This window comes from Coregonus lavaretus (assembly GCF_964263955.1).
Source record: "Coregonus lavaretus genome assembly, chromosome: 6".
Classification (NCBI taxonomy): domain Eukaryota; kingdom Metazoa; phylum Chordata; class Actinopteri; order Salmoniformes; family Salmonidae; genus Coregonus; species Coregonus lavaretus.
The window spans coordinates 59,461,166-59,480,225 of record NC_139993.1 but is presented as its reverse complement, the minus strand read 5'-3'; the positions used below and the strand labels follow the sequence as shown (position 1 = coordinate 59,480,225).

At 45.1% G+C, this 19,060-nt stretch overlaps 2 protein-coding genes across 3 annotated transcripts in view; one reads left to right on the top strand and one right to left on the bottom strand.

Moving 5' to 3' along the window:
• swt1 (SWT1 RNA endoribonuclease homolog) overlaps positions 1-3,726 on the bottom strand; it is a 43,591-nt gene extending 39,865 nt beyond the window's left edge. Inside the window, exons 1-6 of the mRNA XM_084163798.1 lie at positions 3,682-3,726; positions 2,949-3,053; positions 1,407-2,837; positions 1,130-1,259; positions 823-927; positions 235-426 (exon numbers count right to left, since the gene is read on the bottom strand). Of these exons, the coding sequence (XP_084019924.1) occupies positions 235-426; positions 823-927; positions 1,130-1,259; positions 1,407-2,837; positions 2,949-3,020 (1,930 nt within the window). The 5' untranslated portion in view covers positions 3,021-3,053; positions 3,682-3,726. The remainder of the gene's footprint in view (positions 1-234; positions 427-822; positions 928-1,129; positions 1,260-1,406; positions 2,838-2,948; positions 3,054-3,681) is intronic.
• A 755-nt stretch (positions 3,727-4,481) lies between these two features.
• On the top strand, positions 4,482-12,672 carry trmt1l (tRNA methyltransferase 1-like). 2 transcript variants are annotated; one of them, XM_084162946.1, is made up of 15 exons: positions 4,482-4,559; positions 5,268-5,405; positions 5,558-5,620; positions 5,730-5,843; positions 6,600-6,670; positions 6,842-6,998; positions 7,106-7,226; positions 7,319-7,651; positions 9,012-9,224; positions 9,433-9,623; positions 9,737-9,815; positions 9,927-10,090; positions 10,182-10,244; positions 10,839-10,965; positions 11,234-12,672. In XM_084162946.1, the coding sequence occupies exons 1-15, from the start codon at positions 4,499-4,501 to the stop codon at positions 11,424-11,426; spliced, it is 2,088 nt and encodes a 695-aa protein (XP_084019072.1). In that variant the 5' UTR covers positions 4,482-4,498; the 3' UTR covers positions 11,427-12,672. The 2 variants fall into 2 exon arrangements, with proteins under 2 accessions (XP_084019072.1, XP_084019073.1); XM_084162947.1 differs by lacking the exons at positions 4,482-4,559; positions 5,268-5,405; positions 5,558-5,620 and having other exon boundaries at positions 5,826-5,891.
• Positions 12,673-19,060: the final 6,388 nt, after the last annotated feature.

Below are 19,060 nucleotides of genomic sequence, written 5' to 3'. Positions count from 1 at the left end.
GTCGGCTTAGGTGAACCTGCTTAGTTACTGCTGACAGTTCAAATGGAGTTTGGGAGAGATTCTGCAGAAAGGGAGAGATTCTACTAGTGCGACTGCTTGTCATTGAAACAAGTAGTTTTATGATGCTGTGTGCGCTGAGTTGAAATAGCACTATGCCGCTATCGCCACCAGGTGGCAGTCCAGAGGAACTATCATTCAGTTGGTGCCAATGGAGAAAATACATAGGGGACTCACGGCTGCTCTGAGAGGCCTGCTGCATGGACTGGCCCCAGAGCCGAGGCTCCTGGCTCTTCAGGCAGGTGTAGATGTAATGAACGGCAGGTGTGGCCAGGTGGGCTACAGAGCTGGACAGCCTCTTCCTGTTCTTCAGAGAATCTAGCTCCTGTAGTACCACCCAGGGTACTAGCACTGTGGGGAGACCTAGAGCTGAGGGAGGGGGGGGGGAGGAGGGGAGGAGAGAGGAGAGATGGGGGAGGAGGAGGAGGTGGGGGAGACAGGGGAGGAGGAGGAAAGGTGGGGGAGGAGGTGTGGGAGAAGGAGAGGTGGGGGAGGACAGGTGGAGGATGGGTGGGGGAGGAGAGGTAGGGAGGGGAGGGGAGATGGGGAGGAGGAGGGGGAGGAGGAGAAGTGTCGGAGGGGGAGAGGAGAGGGGGGGAATAGAAGAAGGTTGAGGAAGAGTGGAGGAGGAGGAGCAGGAGCAGGGAGATGAAGGAGAGAGTTGATCAAAAGGAGAACTGTGTTCTATGAGTGATTGGAATTGGGGTAGTGGGATTTATTGAATCTAGTCATTTTTTAAACAGTGTCCCTTCCACTTCCACACACCTCCAAGGCCGTGTGACCTTATCTTCTTGACGAAGTCTAGGTGACTGAGAAGGATGTTGGTGTCCAGGACAACGATCAGATCCTGCTGAAGATCCTCCTCCTTACCTACACAGGTGACCAGAGAGCAGGGTTTTAATACTGAGTTCGTCCCCGATGGCCTTATGTGCATACTGAGGAGGAGGAAGGCCCTGACGGGCAAATCTAATGTCTTATATTCCTTCTATTAAAACACTTGGTTCAAGGCATAATGTCTCTGTAATTGTTTGGCTTGTAGGTGCGGAGGGTTTGTTAGTGGTGGTTCTCTCACTGAATGTGAATGTGGCGCCCTCCTCTGATGGGTCGATGTCCATGCTGGTGAGTTCTCCATAGATCTCAACCACATTCAGCTCCAGCCTCTTCTCACTGCGGGCCAGATGGAGCTCCTCCACCAGCTGCATCTAGCAGACACAGAGGACGTGTTCACACACACACACACACACACACACACACACACACACACACCCCCCACTGTACGCAAGCTTACGGACACACGCACGCACCCACTCACACACATCAATAATTGGTCATGATGTTGAGAAACCTACCTCTTGGTCATTATCATAGACTTCTATATAATCTTCAGGGGATGTTGTTCTGTTACAGGGTGGTGATGTCATCCCTTGAGCTGAACTGGGCTGTAATTCTTTAGAACCTTTGGAAGATTCTGGAACCGTTTCACATTTGTGCTGCTTGTTTCTGTTCACAGCAGCCGACACACCGTCTTTTGAGTCCAAAGATTTGGACACAGTCCTTGGTGTCCAAAGTTTGGACACACTCCTTGGTGTCCAAAGTTTGGACACACTCCTTGGTGTCCAAAGTTTGGACACACTCCCTGTGTGGTGAGAAAGCCTAGAAGCAGGAGACACCACCTTCGCTCGAGCACTGATGGTCTTATTGTCATTACTATCCTCCTGGTCACCCCCCCAGATGGCACTATTAACTGGCAGTGGCACAAGTTTGGCCTTCTTTGGGATCTTAAAATTGAGAGGCAGCTGAGGTTTGGGTAGTGGCATCTCTACCTTGGCACACGTGGACTTAGATGTCTTGGATGTTTTGGACAGATCAGAGACATTCTCCTGCTTTTGGGTGGCAGGCCTATGTCTTGCTGTGTTTGAGATTTTCTCAAAGGTAGTGTTTTTAGTAGAGGTGGAAGACTGCTTGATGGTGGTGTTAGAGGGAAGACTGTAGGGTTTTGCTCCACTCTGGTCCCGTTTAGCCTTTAACACATCCTCCCTCTCTTCTTCAGATCTCCTCTTCACTAGCTTCCTCCTCTTCTCCCTCATCTCCTCAGCCAGTGACAGGGACAGCTGGGGTTCCTGGGAGCTCCTACCTTGGAAGGTGTGGTCCTTCCCAGTGCCAGGCTTCTCCTCAGGTCTGGACCTCCTTTTCACCAGCGTCTTCCTCTGCTCCTTCAGCTGGGCCATGAGGGACCTGGGACTCGTCGGCAGTCTGCTCGAGGCTGTTTTGGAGGGGCTCTTCTGGGATGGCTTACTGGAGCGTCCCTGGGATGGCTTACTGGAGCTTCCCTGGGATGGCTTACTGGAGCTTCCCTGGGATGGCTTACTGGAGCTTCCCTGGGACGTATGGATCTTCTCCACATTTTGGGACTGGGTCTTATTCGCACTCTGACTGCTGACTGGTTTGGAGGACATTCTGTCTGCGGTCCTGACCCCTGAGGTAGCCAACCCATCCTGGCTGGGGCAACTCTTCCTCACAGAGCTGTCCTGAGAAAGGGTTCCAAGCGGACCTGCGTTTTTTCCCTCCGCTGCACCTTGTGAGGTAGTTTTCCCCTGTCTGTAGAGAGCTTTCTTGAACTCCCGGTCTTTCTTGTCACTGCTCCCTGCTGCCCTATTCCCTGGGGTGGAGTGGCTACCTCCTTTCTCTCTCCCCCGTTTCTCCTCGGAAGAACAGCTGCCATGGTGCTTCCCCTCTGCACTACTGCGTTTCTTGGTGCCCTTTTGCTTCTGTGACGACTGCTGGATTCAGCACAAAACAAAAACACACCTTTAGCCTTGGTTAACACTCCTAGTAAGAGATGTAAGAGACGACTCTGAGGTCACAATAACAAATGTCAGCAAGCTCCTCACCTCACTGGAGGAAGAAGATAACTTATCTGTCTCCTTCTTCTGCTTCTTCTTCTTCTTGGACTTCTTTGACATCTTGGTAGAAAATTCCTGTTAAATAAGAGAAACCTATACAGAAAATTAACAAAATAGCAGCTGAGGTGTTCTCTTCTTATAACAAAATCATCCTTCATTCAAAGAATACAAGACAGATTATCTCTGAATCCAACTTCCAATGGAGACTGGAGAGTCAATGTTTTGACCTCACAGAGATACTTCAGATCACTGAGAGATACTTCAAGATCTCTCATTGGCTAGCTACCTATGCAATGTTCCCCTGAAACTTGCAGTGATACAATGCAGTCCGAATGTAATTTGTGGGGAAGCATGGAGAAGAAACATGAGGCTAACTGCTCAAATAGAGTTCTGTGAATGTAGCTAGCTGAATACATACCTAGTAAAATCAATGTTATTGAATATTTACTTCAATGTATTTAGCTAAGTCAGCTATCTTAGAATGAACTGGCAGTTACAGTAAAGTTACACAGTTGCTTACGTTAGGAGATCCTAGCTTTCTAGCTAGCCATTGTTCCAAATCAAAATCATCACGTGTGATAGACCCACGACACTCATAATGAACTTACTGAACGTGTCCACAACACTGGTTTTATCACAATGTGAGCAACTTCCAATGACAAATGCATTTAAATGAGATACTGACTAAGAAGATTTACTAAAGCCCTACAATCACGCTTACCTTGGGCTACTGAGTAGACCACTGTCAGAAAACATCCGTTACGTCACATGCAACGGAAACAGAGGTTCTGGAGGATCATGGGATGTGTAGTTTTTAGACTTACATATATGACGGTTCAGAAATGTGAATTTTTATATAGTGGACAAAAGTTAATATAAAGGATAGTAGATTCTTCATAACACATTTATCATATTTTGTTTTAAGGGCTAATCAGCAGTTGAAACAATAACAAATTATACCCCGCCACTCTTTCGGTTAAAAACTGAGGGATGGGGCTGGAGAAATGCAATCGCTCTCAAATTCATAGACATAGCTATGGTTGCAAGGACTGACCATCCATGATATCAATGTTATAGTTTTAACCATGTTTTACCATGTTTTAAGGCTATGCAGTGTTCGTTTACATTTACTTTGTTTAAAAATATTGGAGTAAAACAAGCTTATATTTTGGATTGTGATGGGGTAAGACCGTTAAACTATGCTCATTAGGCATATATAAGTTATATTCCTAAAAAATCAATAGGTCCGTATCATTAATTTATGTCCAAAAATAATGTATGTAGCAATTGCTGATTGCCCCTTTAAGGATAATCAAGTGAGGAGGCTATTGCGTAGTAAGTGTATTGTATATATTTTCCCCAGATATCTTAGATGTCTTCATTTTGTTATCATATCCTATAATTGTTATCTCGTTGTTTCTTGTAAAAAAAAATATTGTCTTCAAATAATAATAAAAAGTGATTAAAATGAAGGTTTACGCAATTTGCGTAGTGGGAGTAAAAAGCATAGCCTGCGTATTTCTCTGTACTTTAGTAAAATGGCGGAGCTCAAGGAAGGAGACACCGAACAACTACACCAGGAGGACGTCGATATAAAAGGTTAGAAAACTACGACTGTCTGTATTTTAGTGAAAATTAAAGACAACATTAATTTATACATAATAAAATATACTTCCAGCATCCTTATTATGAAGTAAATATGCCTTGATTTCGACTTTTTAACTGCTGAAGTAAATGAGGGCCTCACCACGGAGCTCCGCCATGGGACCTAGTAGTAAATAATCTTGATAACAGGAAATAAGCTGGCGTGAAAAACGTAGTTATTACAAATAACGTACATTTATCGAACTGTCTTCACATTGTATTGATTAAACACTTCGATTTACATTTGTCCTCCTTTTATATTTTACGTAGCAATGGTCTGGTCACGGAGCTCCGCAATAGGACCGTAGGGGTTGCAGCGGTTCACAATTTCTAGACCCAACCTACTTACATCATCGCACCGCGCATTTAATTCTGACAAGCTATATTGTCTCTTCCCCCCTTTCCCCAAAGACAATTTAAAAATACGAAAGAAAATCATAGGAACTATTTTAGTCCAGTGCATGTTTCTCATTTAGAAACCAGGTAAGCTTTTAACATTTATGTTGTCTAGGAGGCTATGAGCATCACTAACTTGTGTGACTCAACAAATCTTGGGAAAAACACACAATTAATTATTTCCCAATATACATGTTTGAAATGACTCTCTATTAATCATTGGGGGTATGATATTCTGATCTAGTCCAGTCTAAACTTGTCCATTAGGTGGTGGAGACTCAGACACACTGGTCCCGGAAGAGAGACAGCCTGCCGAGGATGATGTATCTTCAGCAAGTAGTACTGTGGGGAAGACTGAGGCACTGGCAGGGGACAATGATGCCAAACCATCAACCACAACCAGCGGTAATAAAAACACCATTCACTGTATAGACCCAGAAATGAGTCCAGTACCCATACATTATTTGAATACATTCAGTTGCCTTTGATTCTAGATGATGAGTATGACCATAAATATAGGTTTTTGTTTAACGATCCTTTCAATACTAATGTTACAGATAGACACATCTCTATCCAGACCAAACTAGAGGGCCTGGAGGCGCTGACCGACCTAAATGGAGGTAAGATTATTTTTCCTAAAAAATAAATATATAAAGAGTCTTCCCTCCTATGCTTTTGTATTTACCAGTTCCAATCTCTTTGCTCTATCTCTCTCTCTGTTTTCCACAGCTGGGAGGAAGGCGTGTCCACTATGCCCTGAGGAGAAGTTTAAGGCCTGCTACAGCCACAAGCTACGACGCCACCTCCAGAACCTCCACTGGAAGGTCTATGTGGAGTTTGAAGGTACCACCATCATCACCACACAAAGATGATACTGCTATACGCTCTACGGTATGCATGTGCGCAAACACACACACACACAGAGGAACTGGTGTTGTTGTCTTCCCACCTGCTGAGTCTCTACCGTTAGCACACGGCTTGGTTGACTCAGCTCTATGTAGGTGTTAACAGGTTTTTGGATAGTGAGAGGATCAGTACTTTCCTTTCCAAGTTCCATATGAATGGTAGTCAGAGCTATCACACTTGGCACATATGTCAATTCAACATCTATTCCACATAATTTAAGTGAACCAGTGTTTGCCAAGTGGGATGTATTTTGTATTTATATTTTAGTCATTTAACAGATGCTCTTATCCAGAGCGACTTACAGGAGCAATTAGGGTTAAGATTCGAACCAGCGACCTTTTGGTTACTGGCACAACGCTCTTAAACTGCTAGACTACCTGCCGGATGTGAGCAGAACTGCTTTAGGAAAGTCAATGAGTGAGTTGTGCAACTTGTAGAGATTTAGGCTTCCTATTCCTCACCAACAGTCTTGCCACTCTACATGTTTTTATGCCGACTGCAGAGCCCCAATGGAATCACTAGTAAAGGTTGTCATATTATTAACTGTCAGTCAGTGGAGTGTAACACTGGAGTTAAATGACACCCCAGTGCTGGCAGCAGTACAGTTATGGGAAGGTTTTCAAGGGATATGGCATAAACTGGTATTACGATGGGCCCTGATGATGACCTACAATAACCTCTGACCCCCCACAGGTCAGAAGATGTGCATCTGTCACCTGCCTTGCAGACAGCTGAGGCCCAGCCCCAGCCCCAATGGAGACCAGGTGAGACTCTGTCCATCACACCTGATAAATAACACCAGAAATGAATGAGGGCCACTTGTCTCCACAGTGTCTTCATTTTTTTCTTTCCAAATCAACTCAAATTGCATGAAAGTGACTGTATGAAGCATGGTACTACGATAGACGTGCGTGTGTGTATGTGTTCTCCCCCAGGCTCCAGGCCGGCTGGTGGCCCATTACCACTGTGTAGTGTGTTCTGTCACCATCGCCCGCAAGACGGACATGATCAGTCACCTGAAACGCCACGTCAACAAGGGAGAGACTGAGGCCAGCTACTCAGGCAGCTCTGATGTGCCCTTTGAGGAGCCAGGTGAGCTCTCACCAACCTTAACCAAAACACAAAACACAACCCTTATATACACAGTTGGAGATGCAGATTGAACATTTATTCTCTCGCTTTTTCTCATTGGTTGACAGCTCCGTCCGGACAGGCCTATGAGATAATGAAAGAGCTGGGGACAAATGTTCAGCTCATGCCCAACCATACGACCCCACAGAAGACTGACACCTACTTCAACCGCAAGATGAAGACCAACAGGTCAAAGAATATCCTCTTTAACAATGTTCCATTTGATTTGGTTTGGTAACAGAACAGTGACTGACTATAGTGTTGGTGCATGTGGGTTACAGGCAGCTAGTATTCTGTTCCCTGGCAGTCCTGGCTGAGGAGAGGAACCCGTTGGAGAGTCTGGATGCGTTTGGGGCCACAGGCATTATGGGGCTCCAGTGGGCCAAGCACCTGCGGAACGCCGTCAAGGTGACCATAACCGACATCAATGAGGTGTGTGTCAAGATGATCCGTGAGAACTGCAACCTCAACCACATCCGGGTGGAGGGGTCGCGGGGGTCATCGCGGGTCCCTGACGGGGGGGCGGGGGACGTGGACGGGGTGCCCATCGCTACCGTGGAGGTCGCCAAGATGGATGCCAACGTTATCATGCACCTGAGGTCTTTTGACTACATGTGAGTAGGAGGAGCTAGGGAGGAAATGTCTTATTGATAGGGGTGGTGGGAGGAGCTATTGAGGGAACGTCTTATTGATAGGGGTGGTGGGAGGAGCTAGGGAGGGAACGTCTTATTGATAAGGGTGGTGGTGGGAGGAGCTAGGGAGGGAACGTTTTATTGATAGGGGTGGTGGGAGGAGCTAGGGAGGGAACATCTTATTGATAGGGGTGGTGGGAGGAGCTAGGGAGAGAACGTCTTATTGATAGGGGTGGTGGGAGGAGCTAGGGAGAGAACGTCTTATTGATAGGGGTGGTGGGAGGAGCTAGGGAGGGAACGTCTTATTGATAGGGGTGGTGGGAGGAGCTAGGGAGGGAACGTCTTATTGATGGGGTGGTGGGAGGAGCTAGGGAGGGAACGTCTTATTGATAGGGGTGGTGGGAGGAGCTAGGGAGGGAACGTCTTATTGATAGGGGTGGTGGGAGGAGCTAGGGAGGGAACGTCTTATTGATAGGGGTGGTGGGAGGAGCTAGGGAGAGAACGTCTTATTGATAGGGGTGGTGGGAGGAGCTAGGGAGGGAACGTCTTATTGATAGGGGTGGTGGGAGGAGCTAGGGAGGGAACGTCTTATTGATAGGGGTGGTGGGAGGAGCTAGGGAGGGAACGTCTTATTGATAGGGGTGGTGGGAGGAGCTAGGGAGGGAACGTCTTATTGATAGGGGTGGTGGGAGGAGCTAGGGAGGGAACGTCTTATTGATAGGGGTGGTGGGAGGAGCTAGGGAGGGAACGTCTTATTGATAGGGGTGGTGGGAGGAGCTAGGGAGGGAACGTCTTATTGATAGGGGTGGTGGGAGGAGCTAGGGAGGGAACGTCTTATTGATAGGGGTGGTGGGAGGAGCTAGGGAGGGAACATCTTATTGTTAGGGGTGGTGGGAGGAGCTAGGGAGGGAACATCTTATTGTTAGGGGTGCAGCTCTGTAGCAGGAGACGTCACCTCTTCTTTCTTTTTTGTTCTTTAAAAAAAAAATTTGATTGAATATTTAAAACATACAATATACTTGCAGTGAAGCCGCTCAACAACTACATCACATCAGTCATCTAACAGACTCCCATCCAGAGCGACGCACAGAAGCAACCAGGGTCAATGCCCTGCTCAAGGGCACGTCGACAGATCTCCCACAAGGAGACGTGTTCTTATCTGTCTCCTCTGTTTATCAACCAATCACTCAGTCTAGAAGGATTCCGAGCCCAATGTTTTATCATACTCTTACAATAACCCTATTTACAGTATATTATGGCCAGCAGTGGTTCTATAGATGCTTCAGATTATCCGTCAAACCGAACACAAACCAACTGTTGTTTCCATGGCGACCCCCCTCAGACACCTGGACCCATTCGGCACGGCGGTCAATTATCTGGACTCTGCGTTCCGGAACATCCGTAACCTGGGCATCATCTCTGTGACGTCCACGGACACGGGCTCTCTCTACTCCAAGTCCCTGAACGTCACCATGCGTCACTATGGCTCGAATATAGTCCGCACAGAGTACTATAAGGAGCTGGCTGCACGCATGGTGCTGTCCGCTGTAACCAGGTAGGTGGAATACTCTGGGTACGGGGGAAATTACTGTGTGTGACTGTGTGTGGAACATTTTCATTGTGTATGTCTTTGTTTAACTTGTGTGTGTTTTTCTTTGGGGTGGCTTTGAGACGCTGCTGGCAGTGAGAGTGTAACGTGTGTGTGTGTGTGTGTTTCAGTGTGTAGTATTTCATGCATCTGTCTCATGCGTGTATTCCTTCAGGGCTGCGGCACGCTGTAATAAGGGCATAGAAGTGTTGCTGGCGGTGGCGGTTGAACACTTTGTCCTGGTGGTCGTCAGAGTCCTCAGGGGTCCCACCCAGGCCGACGAGTCAGCCAAGAGGATCAGACAGCTCATCCACTGCCAGTGGTGTGAGGAGAGGGTGTTCCTCAAACAGGGGAGCATGGTGGAGGGTAAGTAGGTTAAGTAGAGGGTACGTCTGGAAATGGTTGAGGTGTTTCTGAGAGGAAAAGAGGAGGTGGAGGGGAATTTGAAGTCACTCTGTAGTTTTTTTTTCCTCCGACAGAAAACCTGTACAGACAACTGCCCTGCACCTGTCATGGGAGCATGCCTGGCAAGACAGCGGTGGAGCTGGGGCCACTATGGTAGAACTTTTTGCATATATTGGGTGATAGCCAATATTTGAACCAGTGTAGTTCTGGTAAGCCTCCATCTTTAAGTGTTTAACTGTAACCTGCATGTGTTTTTCCCCCCAGGTCTGGCCCTCTGTTTAACACAGGGTTCCTGAGGAGGATGTTGTTTGCAGCGGTGCAGCACAGTATGGAGGATATTCAGCCTCTGGTCAAGACTCTGATCTGTGAGTCAGAGTGCACCACCCTCAAGTCCTCTGTTCACGGGCACACTGCACTCACCAACCAAGGTAATCTCCAGGGTCGTGGGTGTGTGTATGTGGAGGGGGCGGGTGGGTAAGGTATTCTATTGACATGTTGTATGTTTCCTCTCCTCTCCAGTGGAATGTGGTGTAGTCATCAAGGTACAGAAGGTGGAAGAGTCAGGGACTGCTGACCACTCAGGTAACAAGACACACATTCTGTTATAAAGAGAGGGGCTTTCACCTGTCTACAACAATAGAGCTTTCACCTGTCTACAACAATAGGGCTTTCACCTGTCTACAACAATAGGGCTTTCACCTGTCTACAACAATAGGGCTTTCACCTGTCTACAACAATAGGGCTTTCACCTGTCTACAACAATAGGGCTTTCACCTGTCTACAACAATAGGGCTTTCACCTGTCTACAACAGTAGGGCTTTCACCTGTCTACAACAGTAGGGCTTTCACCTGTCTACAACAGTAGGGCTTTCACCTGTCTACAACAGTAGGGCTTTCACCTGTCTACAACAGTAGGGCTTTCACCTGTCTACAACAGTAGGGCTTTCACCTGTCTACAACAGTAGGGCTTTCACCTGTCTACAACAGTAGGGCTTTCACCTGTCTACAACAGTAGGGCTTTCACCTGTCTACAACAATAGGGCTTTCACCTGTCTACAACAATAGGGCTTTCACCTGTCTACAACAATAGGTATTTTCAGACTGGATGCTATGTTGCTTTATGTTGTAGAAATGTTATTCAATATGTTGTAGAAATGTTATTTTAATGTAACACAGGAAAGAGAAAGACAGGAGATGAGCCAGGTAACGTGGTGAAGAAGCTGAAATCAGACGGGTCTCTGGAGCACCCAGCGTTCTACTACGGTATTCACCGCCACAGCATCAGAGGCATGAACATGCCCAAGTGAGTGACCCCTGAGCCCTAACACTATGTCACAACTTTGACAAAGATCGCTTGAGGTCGAAACGCGTCAGTTTCCAGGGGTTTTCGGTAGCAGTTTTCAAACTTATAAAGGGTTGCCACAGTGCTTCCACCTTCCACTTTAGAGCTCTGAGGTTCTAAATCAGGTTTAGTTGATATTATGTTATTACAGTCTTATTACACAAATATAAGAGCTCAACGTAAAGTATATGTTCTAGCTCCTCTCATCCATCTGTCCCCCTCTCTCCAGGTTGAATAGGTTCCTGCAGTACTTGACGGAGGCGGGCTTCAGAGTAAGCCGCACCCACTTTGACCCGACAGGGGTGCGAACCGACGCTACGCTGGACCAGTTCAAGTCAGTGCTCACCAAATACAGCGTGCCCACCTACACCAATGCCACGGCAACCCAAAACCCAGAGGAGACCGTACGGGCCATGGAGTGACCCACCCTGGGGAGAATCAAAGCCTCATCACCTCCTCTCTGCCTCTCAGAGGTGACATACGGGCTGTGTGCATCTCAAATGGCAACCTATTCCCTATATAGCGCACTACTTTTGACCAGGGCCCATAGTAGTGTACTATAGGGAATAGGGTAGCATTCTCTCTCTGTGCAGGGACACTGGTTGTAAGGAGTGGATCACTCTGCACTGATTTAATTTTCCTCTTGGTTTTATTCGTCACTGGTAAGGTACTTTGTAAAAATCCTCTTAGAAGACAAGATGCTTCTATATTAATAGAGTACAAAAAACCTCTGCTTTTCCAATAGAGCTGAAATATTGGTTAAATGCTGTTGCTAGCCACACTGAGCTGACAGACAATAGCCTCTATTCTGCCCACTGACTGATATTTATTATTCTTGTGAATAATTATTTTACAATTAATTTTTGAGTTCATCTTAAAGTTCATGGGGGCTGTTTTCATCTTTCAATCGTTTTTTTTTTGTAAATTTCTACTCTTGGTAAAAGGTAATAAAATATTGTTGCAAAGCCTGAAGCCACACTGTGTTAATGTGTGTTTTAGGTATGGAGATTATTCACATTCCTCCAAGTGACTCCCCTGATTTACATTGTTTTTGACTGAGACAGGTTCTGACAATTTTTTGGGACTTCTGCAGGAGTCAACCTTGTAGCTGTATCCTTACCATAATCTCAAGATCTACGTCCAAGCAAACACAGTACAGTCCCTCTCTAAAGCTTTTCTGAGAGGAGGGACTGTCTGGAAGGTGTTATTTAGAAGGAGTCAGCTGCCGAATTTCACCCTGGACATCATCAGTTAAACACACACACACACGTATATGCACTGAACTGCCCTTTAAAGCTTCCCCCTGCCCTTTGGAAATGTAGTAATTCCCTTTGGCTCTCAGACCTCAGGTCACACCAAGGAGAAAGGATGCATCCAAAATGGCACCCTACCCCCTATATAGTGCACTACTTTTTACAAGACACCTATTGGCCAGAAGTAGTGCACTATATAAGGGGGATAGGTTGCCATTTTGGACGCAGTCAACGTTTCTTGTATGCTGTAGGAATCAGCCTGTGACCTTTTCCACATTTTGTTGCGTTACAGCCTGAATTTACAATGGATTCAATTTAGATTTTGTGTCACTGGCCTACACACAATACCCCATAATGTCAAAGTGGATGTTTTTTTAAAAATGTTTAGAAATTAATTAAAAATAAAAAGCTGAAATGTCTTGAGTCAATTAGTATTCAACCTCTTGGTTATGGCAAGCCTACAGTGGCTTGCGAAAGTATTCACCCCCCTTGGCATTTTTCCTATTTTGTTGCCTTACAACCTGGAATTAAAATTGATTTTTGGGGGGTTTGTATCATTTGATTTACACAACATGCCTTCCACTTTGAAGATGCAAAATATTTTTTCTTGTGAAACAAAGCCACCTTTTGCAGCAATTACAGCTGCAAGTCTCTTGGGTTATGTCTCTATAAGCTTGGCACATCTACAGTGAGGGAAAAAAGTATTTGATTCCCTGCTGATTTGTACGTTTGCCCACTGACAAAGACATGATCAGTCTATAATTTTAATGGTATGTTTATTTGAACAGTGAGAGACAGAATAACAACAACAAAAATCCAGAAAAACGCATGTCAAAAATGTTAGAAATTGATTTGCATTTTAATGAGGGAAATAAGTATTTGACCCCTCTGCAAAACATGACTTAGTACTTGGTGGCAAAACCCTTGTTGGCAATCATAGAGGTCAGACGTTTCTTGTAGTTGGCCACCAGGTTTGCACACATCTCAGGAGGGATTTTGTTCCACTCCTCTTTGCAGATCTTCTCCAAGTCATTAAGGTTTCGAGGCTGACGTTTGGCAACTCGAACCTTCAGCTCCCTCCACAGATTTTCTATGGGATTAGCTCTGGAGACTGGCTAGGCCACTCCAGGACCTTAATGTGCTTCTTCTTGAGCCACTCCTTTGTTGCCTTGGCCGTGTGTTTTGGGTCATTGTCATGCTGGAATACCCATCCACGACCCATTTTCAATGCCCTGGCTGAGGGAAGGAGGTTCTCACCCAAGATTTGATGGTACATGGCCCCATCCATCGTCCCTTTGATGCGGTGAAGTTGTCCTGTCCCCTTAGCAGAAAAACACCCCCAAAGCATAATGTTTCCACCTCCATGTTTGACGGTGGGGATGGTGTTCTTGGGGTCATAGGCAGCATTCCTCCTCCTCCAAACACGGCGAGTTGAGTTGATGCCAAAGAGCTCGATTTTGGTCTCATCTGACCACAACACTTTCACCCAGTTCTCCTCTGAATCATTCAGATGTTCATTAGCAAACTTCAGACAGCCCTGTATATGTGCTTTCTTGAGCAGGGGGACCTTGCGGGCGCTGCAGGATTTCAGTCCTTCACGGCGTAGTGTGTTACCAATTTTTTTCTTGGTGACTATGGTCCCAGCTGCCTTGAGATCATTGACAAGATCCTCCCGTGTAGTTCTGGGCTGATTCCTCACCGTTCTCATGATCATTGCAACTCCACGAGGTGAGATCTTGCATGGAGCCCCAGGCCGAGGGAGATTGACAGTTCTTTTGTGTTTCTTCCATTTGCGAATAATCGCACCAACTGTTGTCACCTTCTCACCAAGCTGCTTGGTGATGGTCTTGTAGCCCATTCCAGCCTTGTGTAGGTCTACAATCTTGTCCCTGACATCCTTGGAAAGCTCTTTGGTCTTGGCCATGGTGGAGAGTTTGGAATCTGATTGATTGATTGCTTCTGTGGACAGGTGTCTTTTATACAGGTAACAAGCTGAGATTTGGAGCACTCCCTTTAAGAGTGTGCTCCTAATCTCAGCTCGTTACCTGTATAAAAGACACCTGGGAGCCAGAAATCTTTCTGATTGAGAGGGGGTCAAATACTTATTTCCCTAATTAAAATGCAAATCAATTTGTTAAATTTTTGACATGCATTTTTCTGGATTTGGTTGTTGTTACTCTGTCTCTCACTGTTCATATAAACCTACCATTAAAATTATAGACTGATCATTTCTTTGTCAGTAGGCAAACGTACAAAATCAGCAGGGGATCAAATACTTTTTTCCCTCACTGTAGCCACTGGGATTTTTGCCCATTCTTCAAGGAAAAACTGCTTCAACTCCTTCAAGTTGGATGGGTTCTGCTGGTGTACAGCAATCTTTAAGTCATACCACAGATTCTCAATTGGATTGAGGTCTGGGCTTTGACTAGGCCATTCCAAGACATTTAAATGTTTCCCCTTAAACCACTCGAGTGTTGCTTTAGTAGTATGCTTAGGGTCATTGTCCTGCTGGAAGGTGAACCTCCGTCCCAGTCTCAAATCTCTGGAATACTGAAACAGGTTTCCCTCAAGAATTTCCCTGTATTTAGCGCCATCCATCATTCCTTCAATTCTGACCAGTTTCCCAGTCCCTGCCGATGAAAAACATCCCTCGGGGTGATGAGAGGTGTTGGGTTTGCGCCAGACATAGCATTTCCTTGATGGCCAAAAAGCTCAATTTTAGTCTCATCTGACCAGAGTACCTTCTTCCATATGTTTGGGGAGTCTCCCACATGCCTTTTGGCGAACACCAAACTTGTTTGCTTATTATTTTCTTTAAGCAATGGCTTTTTTCTGGCCACTCTTCCGTAAAACCCAGCTCTGTGGAGTGTACGGCTTAAAGTGGTCCTATGGACAGATACTCCAATCTCCGCTGTGGAGCTTTGCAGCTCCTACAGGGTTATCTTTGGTCTCTTTGTTGCCTCTCTGATTAATGCCCTCCTTGCCTGGTCCGTGAGTTTTGGTGGGCGGCCCTCTCCTGGCAGGTTTGTTGTGGTGCCATATTCTTTCCATTTTTTAATAATGGATTTAATGGTGCTCCGTGGGATGTTCAAAGTTTCAGATATTTTTTGTAACCCAACCCTGATCTGTACTTCTCCACAACTTTGTCCCTGACCTGTTTGGAGAGCTCCTTGGTCTTCATGTTGCCGCTTGCTTGGTGGTGCCCCTTGCTTAGTGGTGTTGCAGACTCTGGGCCTTTCAGAACAGGTGTATATATACTGAGATCATGTGACAGATCATGTGACACTTAGATTGCACACAGGTGATTATGTGACTTTGAAGGTAATTGGTTGCACCAGATCTTATTTAGGGGCTTCATAGCAAATGGGGTGAATACATATGCACGCACCACTTTTCCGTTATTTATTTTTTAGAATTCTTTGAAACAAGTTATTTTTTTCACTTCACCAATTTGGACTATTTTGTGTATGTCCATTACATGAAATACAAATAAAAATCAATTTAAATTACGGGTTGTAATGCAACAAAATAGGAAAAATGCCAAGGGGGATGAATACTGGACAACTGCACGTCTAATATCTCATTCCAAATCATGGGCATTAAATATGGAGTTGGCCCCACATTTGCTGCAATAACAGCCTCCACTCTTCTGGGAAGGCTTTCCACTAGATGTTGGAACATTGCTGCAGGGACTTGCTTCCATTCAGCCACAAGAGCATTAGTGAGGTCGGGCACTGATGTTGGGGCGATTCATCCAAAAGGTGTTCGATGTGGTTGAGGTCAGGGCTCTGTGCAGGCCAGTCAGGTTCTTCCACACTGATCTCGACAAACCATTTCTGTATGGACCTCGCTTTGTGCATGGGGGCATTGTCATGCTGAAATAGGAAAGGGCCTTCCCCAAACTGTTGCCACAAAGTTGGAAGCACAGAATCGTCTAGAATGTAATTGTATGCTGTAGCATTAAGATTTCCCTTCACTGGAACTAAGGGGCCTAGCCCGAACCATGAAAAACAGCCCCAGACCATTATTCCTCATCCACCAGGGGCAGGTAGCGTTCTCCTGGCATCCGCCAAGCCCAGATTTGTCCGTTGGACAGCCAGATGGTGAAGAGTGATTCATCACTCCAGAGAATGCTTTTCCACTGCTCCAGAATCTAATGGCGCAGAGCTTTATACCACTCCAGCCAATGCTTGGCATTGCGCATGGTAATCTTAGTCTTGTGTGTGGCTGTTTGTCTATGGAGATTGCATGGCTGTGTGCTCGATTTTATACATCTGTCAGCAACAGGTGTGGCTGAAATAGCCGAATCCACTAATTTGAAGGGGTGTCCACATACTTCTGTATATATAGTGTAAGTTCAGGAGCAGAAATGTGCTTAACAAGTCACTTAATAAGTTGCATGGACTCACTCTTTGTGCAATAATAGTGTTTAACATTATTTTTTTTGGACTACCTCATCTCTGTACCCCACACATACAAATATCTATAAGGTCCCTTAGTCGACCAGTGAATTTCAAATATAGATTCAACCGCAAAGACCAGGGACGTTTTTCCAATGTTTCGCAAAGAAGGGCACCTGGGTAAACATTTTTAAAAGCAGACATTGAATATCCCTTTGAGCATGGTGAAGTTATTAATTACACTTTGGATAGTATATCAATACACCCAGTCACTACAAAGATACAGGCGTCCTGCCTAACTCAGATGCCGGAGAGGAAGGAAACCGCTCAGGGATTTCACCATGAGGCCAATGGTGACTTTAAAACAGTTACAGAGTTTAATGGCTGGGATAGGAGAAAACTGAGAATGGATCAACAACATTGTAGTTACTTCACAATAATTTACAGAGTTTAAAAAAAGGAAGCCTGTACAGAATTAAAAAATATTCCAAAACATGCATTCTGTTTGCAACTAGGCACTAATGTAATACTGCAAAGAATGTGGCAAAGCAAATAACTTTTTGTCCTTGGGGCAAATCCAACACAACACATTACCGAGTACCACACATATTTTCAAGCATAGTGGTGACTGCATGATGATCAGACCCTACACCCAAACGAGCGCACTACGTTCATCCACCTCTGGCCTGCTAGCCCCCCTACCTCTACGGAAGCACAGTTCCCGCTCAGCCCAGTCAAAGCTATTTGCTGCTCTGGCACCCTAATGGTGGAACAAGCTCCCCCACGACGCCAGGACAGCGGAGTCACTGACCACCTTCCGGAGACACTTGAAACCCTACCTCTTTAAGGAATACCTGGAATAGTATAAAGTAATCCTTTTACCCCCCCCCCCCCCCCCCCCCCCCATTAAAAAAAAAGTGGTTGTCCCACTGGCTATCATAAATTGAATGCACCAATTTGTAAGTCGCTCTGGATAAGAGTGTCTGCTAAATGATGTAAATGTAAATGTAAATGTAATGTTATTGGTATGCTTGTAATTGTTATGGACAGGAGAGTTTTTCCAGGATAAAAATAAACGGAATGGAGCTAAGCAAAGGCAAAATCCTAGAGGAAAACCTGGTTCAGTCTACTTTCCACCAAACACTGAGAGATGAATTCACCTTTCAGCAGGACAATAACCTAAAACACAAGGCCAAATCTACACTGCAGTTGCTTACCAAGAAAACAGTGAATGTTCCTGAGTGGCCGAGTTACAGTTTTGACTTATATCAGCTTGAAAATCTATAGGAAGACTTGAAAATGGCTGTCTAGCAATGACCAACAACCAACTTGACAGAGCTTGAAGAATTACAAAAAGAATAATGTGCAAATGTTGTACAATCCAGGTGTGCAAAGCTCTTAGAGACTTACCCAGAAAGACTCACAGCTGTAATAACTGCGAAAGGTGATTCTAACATGTATTGACTCAGTGGTGTGAATACTTATGTAAATGAGATATTTCTGTATTTCATTTTCAATAAATGTACAAATATTTCTAAAAACATGTTTTCACTTTGTCAGTATGGCGTATTGTGTGTAGATGTGGGGGAGAAAAATATATTTAATCCAATTTTGAATTAAGGCTGTAACACAAGAAAATGTGGAATAAGTCAAGGGGTGTGAATCCTTGTAGCTGTAGTTTAGGGTTCCCTGAGGTCCTATGGTTCAGAGGGAGGAGCTAGGGAGGACACGGAGAGTGAAAACACACATAAAATACATGAATGTATTCGAAGAGATATTGTCCCTAAGGAAGGATGACGAGATTAAAGATTGCTCAGGCACATAGCAGGCCTTTAGTGGGGTGGAGTTGGTTGAGGCTGCTGCTCCCATAACTAGCTGTCTCTGGTTGTGTTAACTATAAGGTCTATAGTATTTTCCATAGGCCTACAACTTAGAGTGATGTTATCATTTTGCAAAAAATAAAAGTAGAGCCTCCTGGCATGAAGCTATAAGAATATATGGGGAGAATGCATAGGGCAGTGGTTTAGTGCAGTTTGACGGGCCCACGCAAGGTCGGAGCGATGGTTTTACAGCACTGTGTTGTTTTATAGCACTATTAAATGCTCCAGGGCTAATTTATTTTGCTTTTTGACATGTTTTTCTAGATTTAGAACATAAAATAAAAGTTATAAAGTAAACATGATCCCTTAGGTCTAGCACAGCAAATACTTAAATTGTTTCAGCATATGTTGCAGAACAGTCATTAAAATATTTGTTAAGAATATTGACAAACAAATATTGACACCACCAGTGACTGAGTTGACAAGACAATTTTCGCATGCTTGGTGTAGACTAACAGTGAAATGCTTAGTTACGGGCCCTTCCCAACAATGCAGAGAGAAAGAAAGTTGAGAAATAATAGAA

Excerpts from the sequence above, each read along its gene's own strand:
- trmt1l (XM_084162946.1), top strand. The coding sequence starts at position 4,499 with ATGGCGGAGCTCAAGGAAGGAGACACCGAACAACTACACCAGGAGGAC. Across the intron at positions 4,560-5,267 it reads GGAGGACGTCGATATAAAAG|GTGGTGGAGACTCAGACACA; the intron begins GTTAGAAAACTA and ends CTTGTCCATTAG. Across the intron at positions 10,966-11,233 it reads AGAGGCATGAACATGCCCAA|GTTGAATAGGTTCCTGCAGT; the intron begins GTGAGTGACCCC and ends CCCTCTCTCCAG.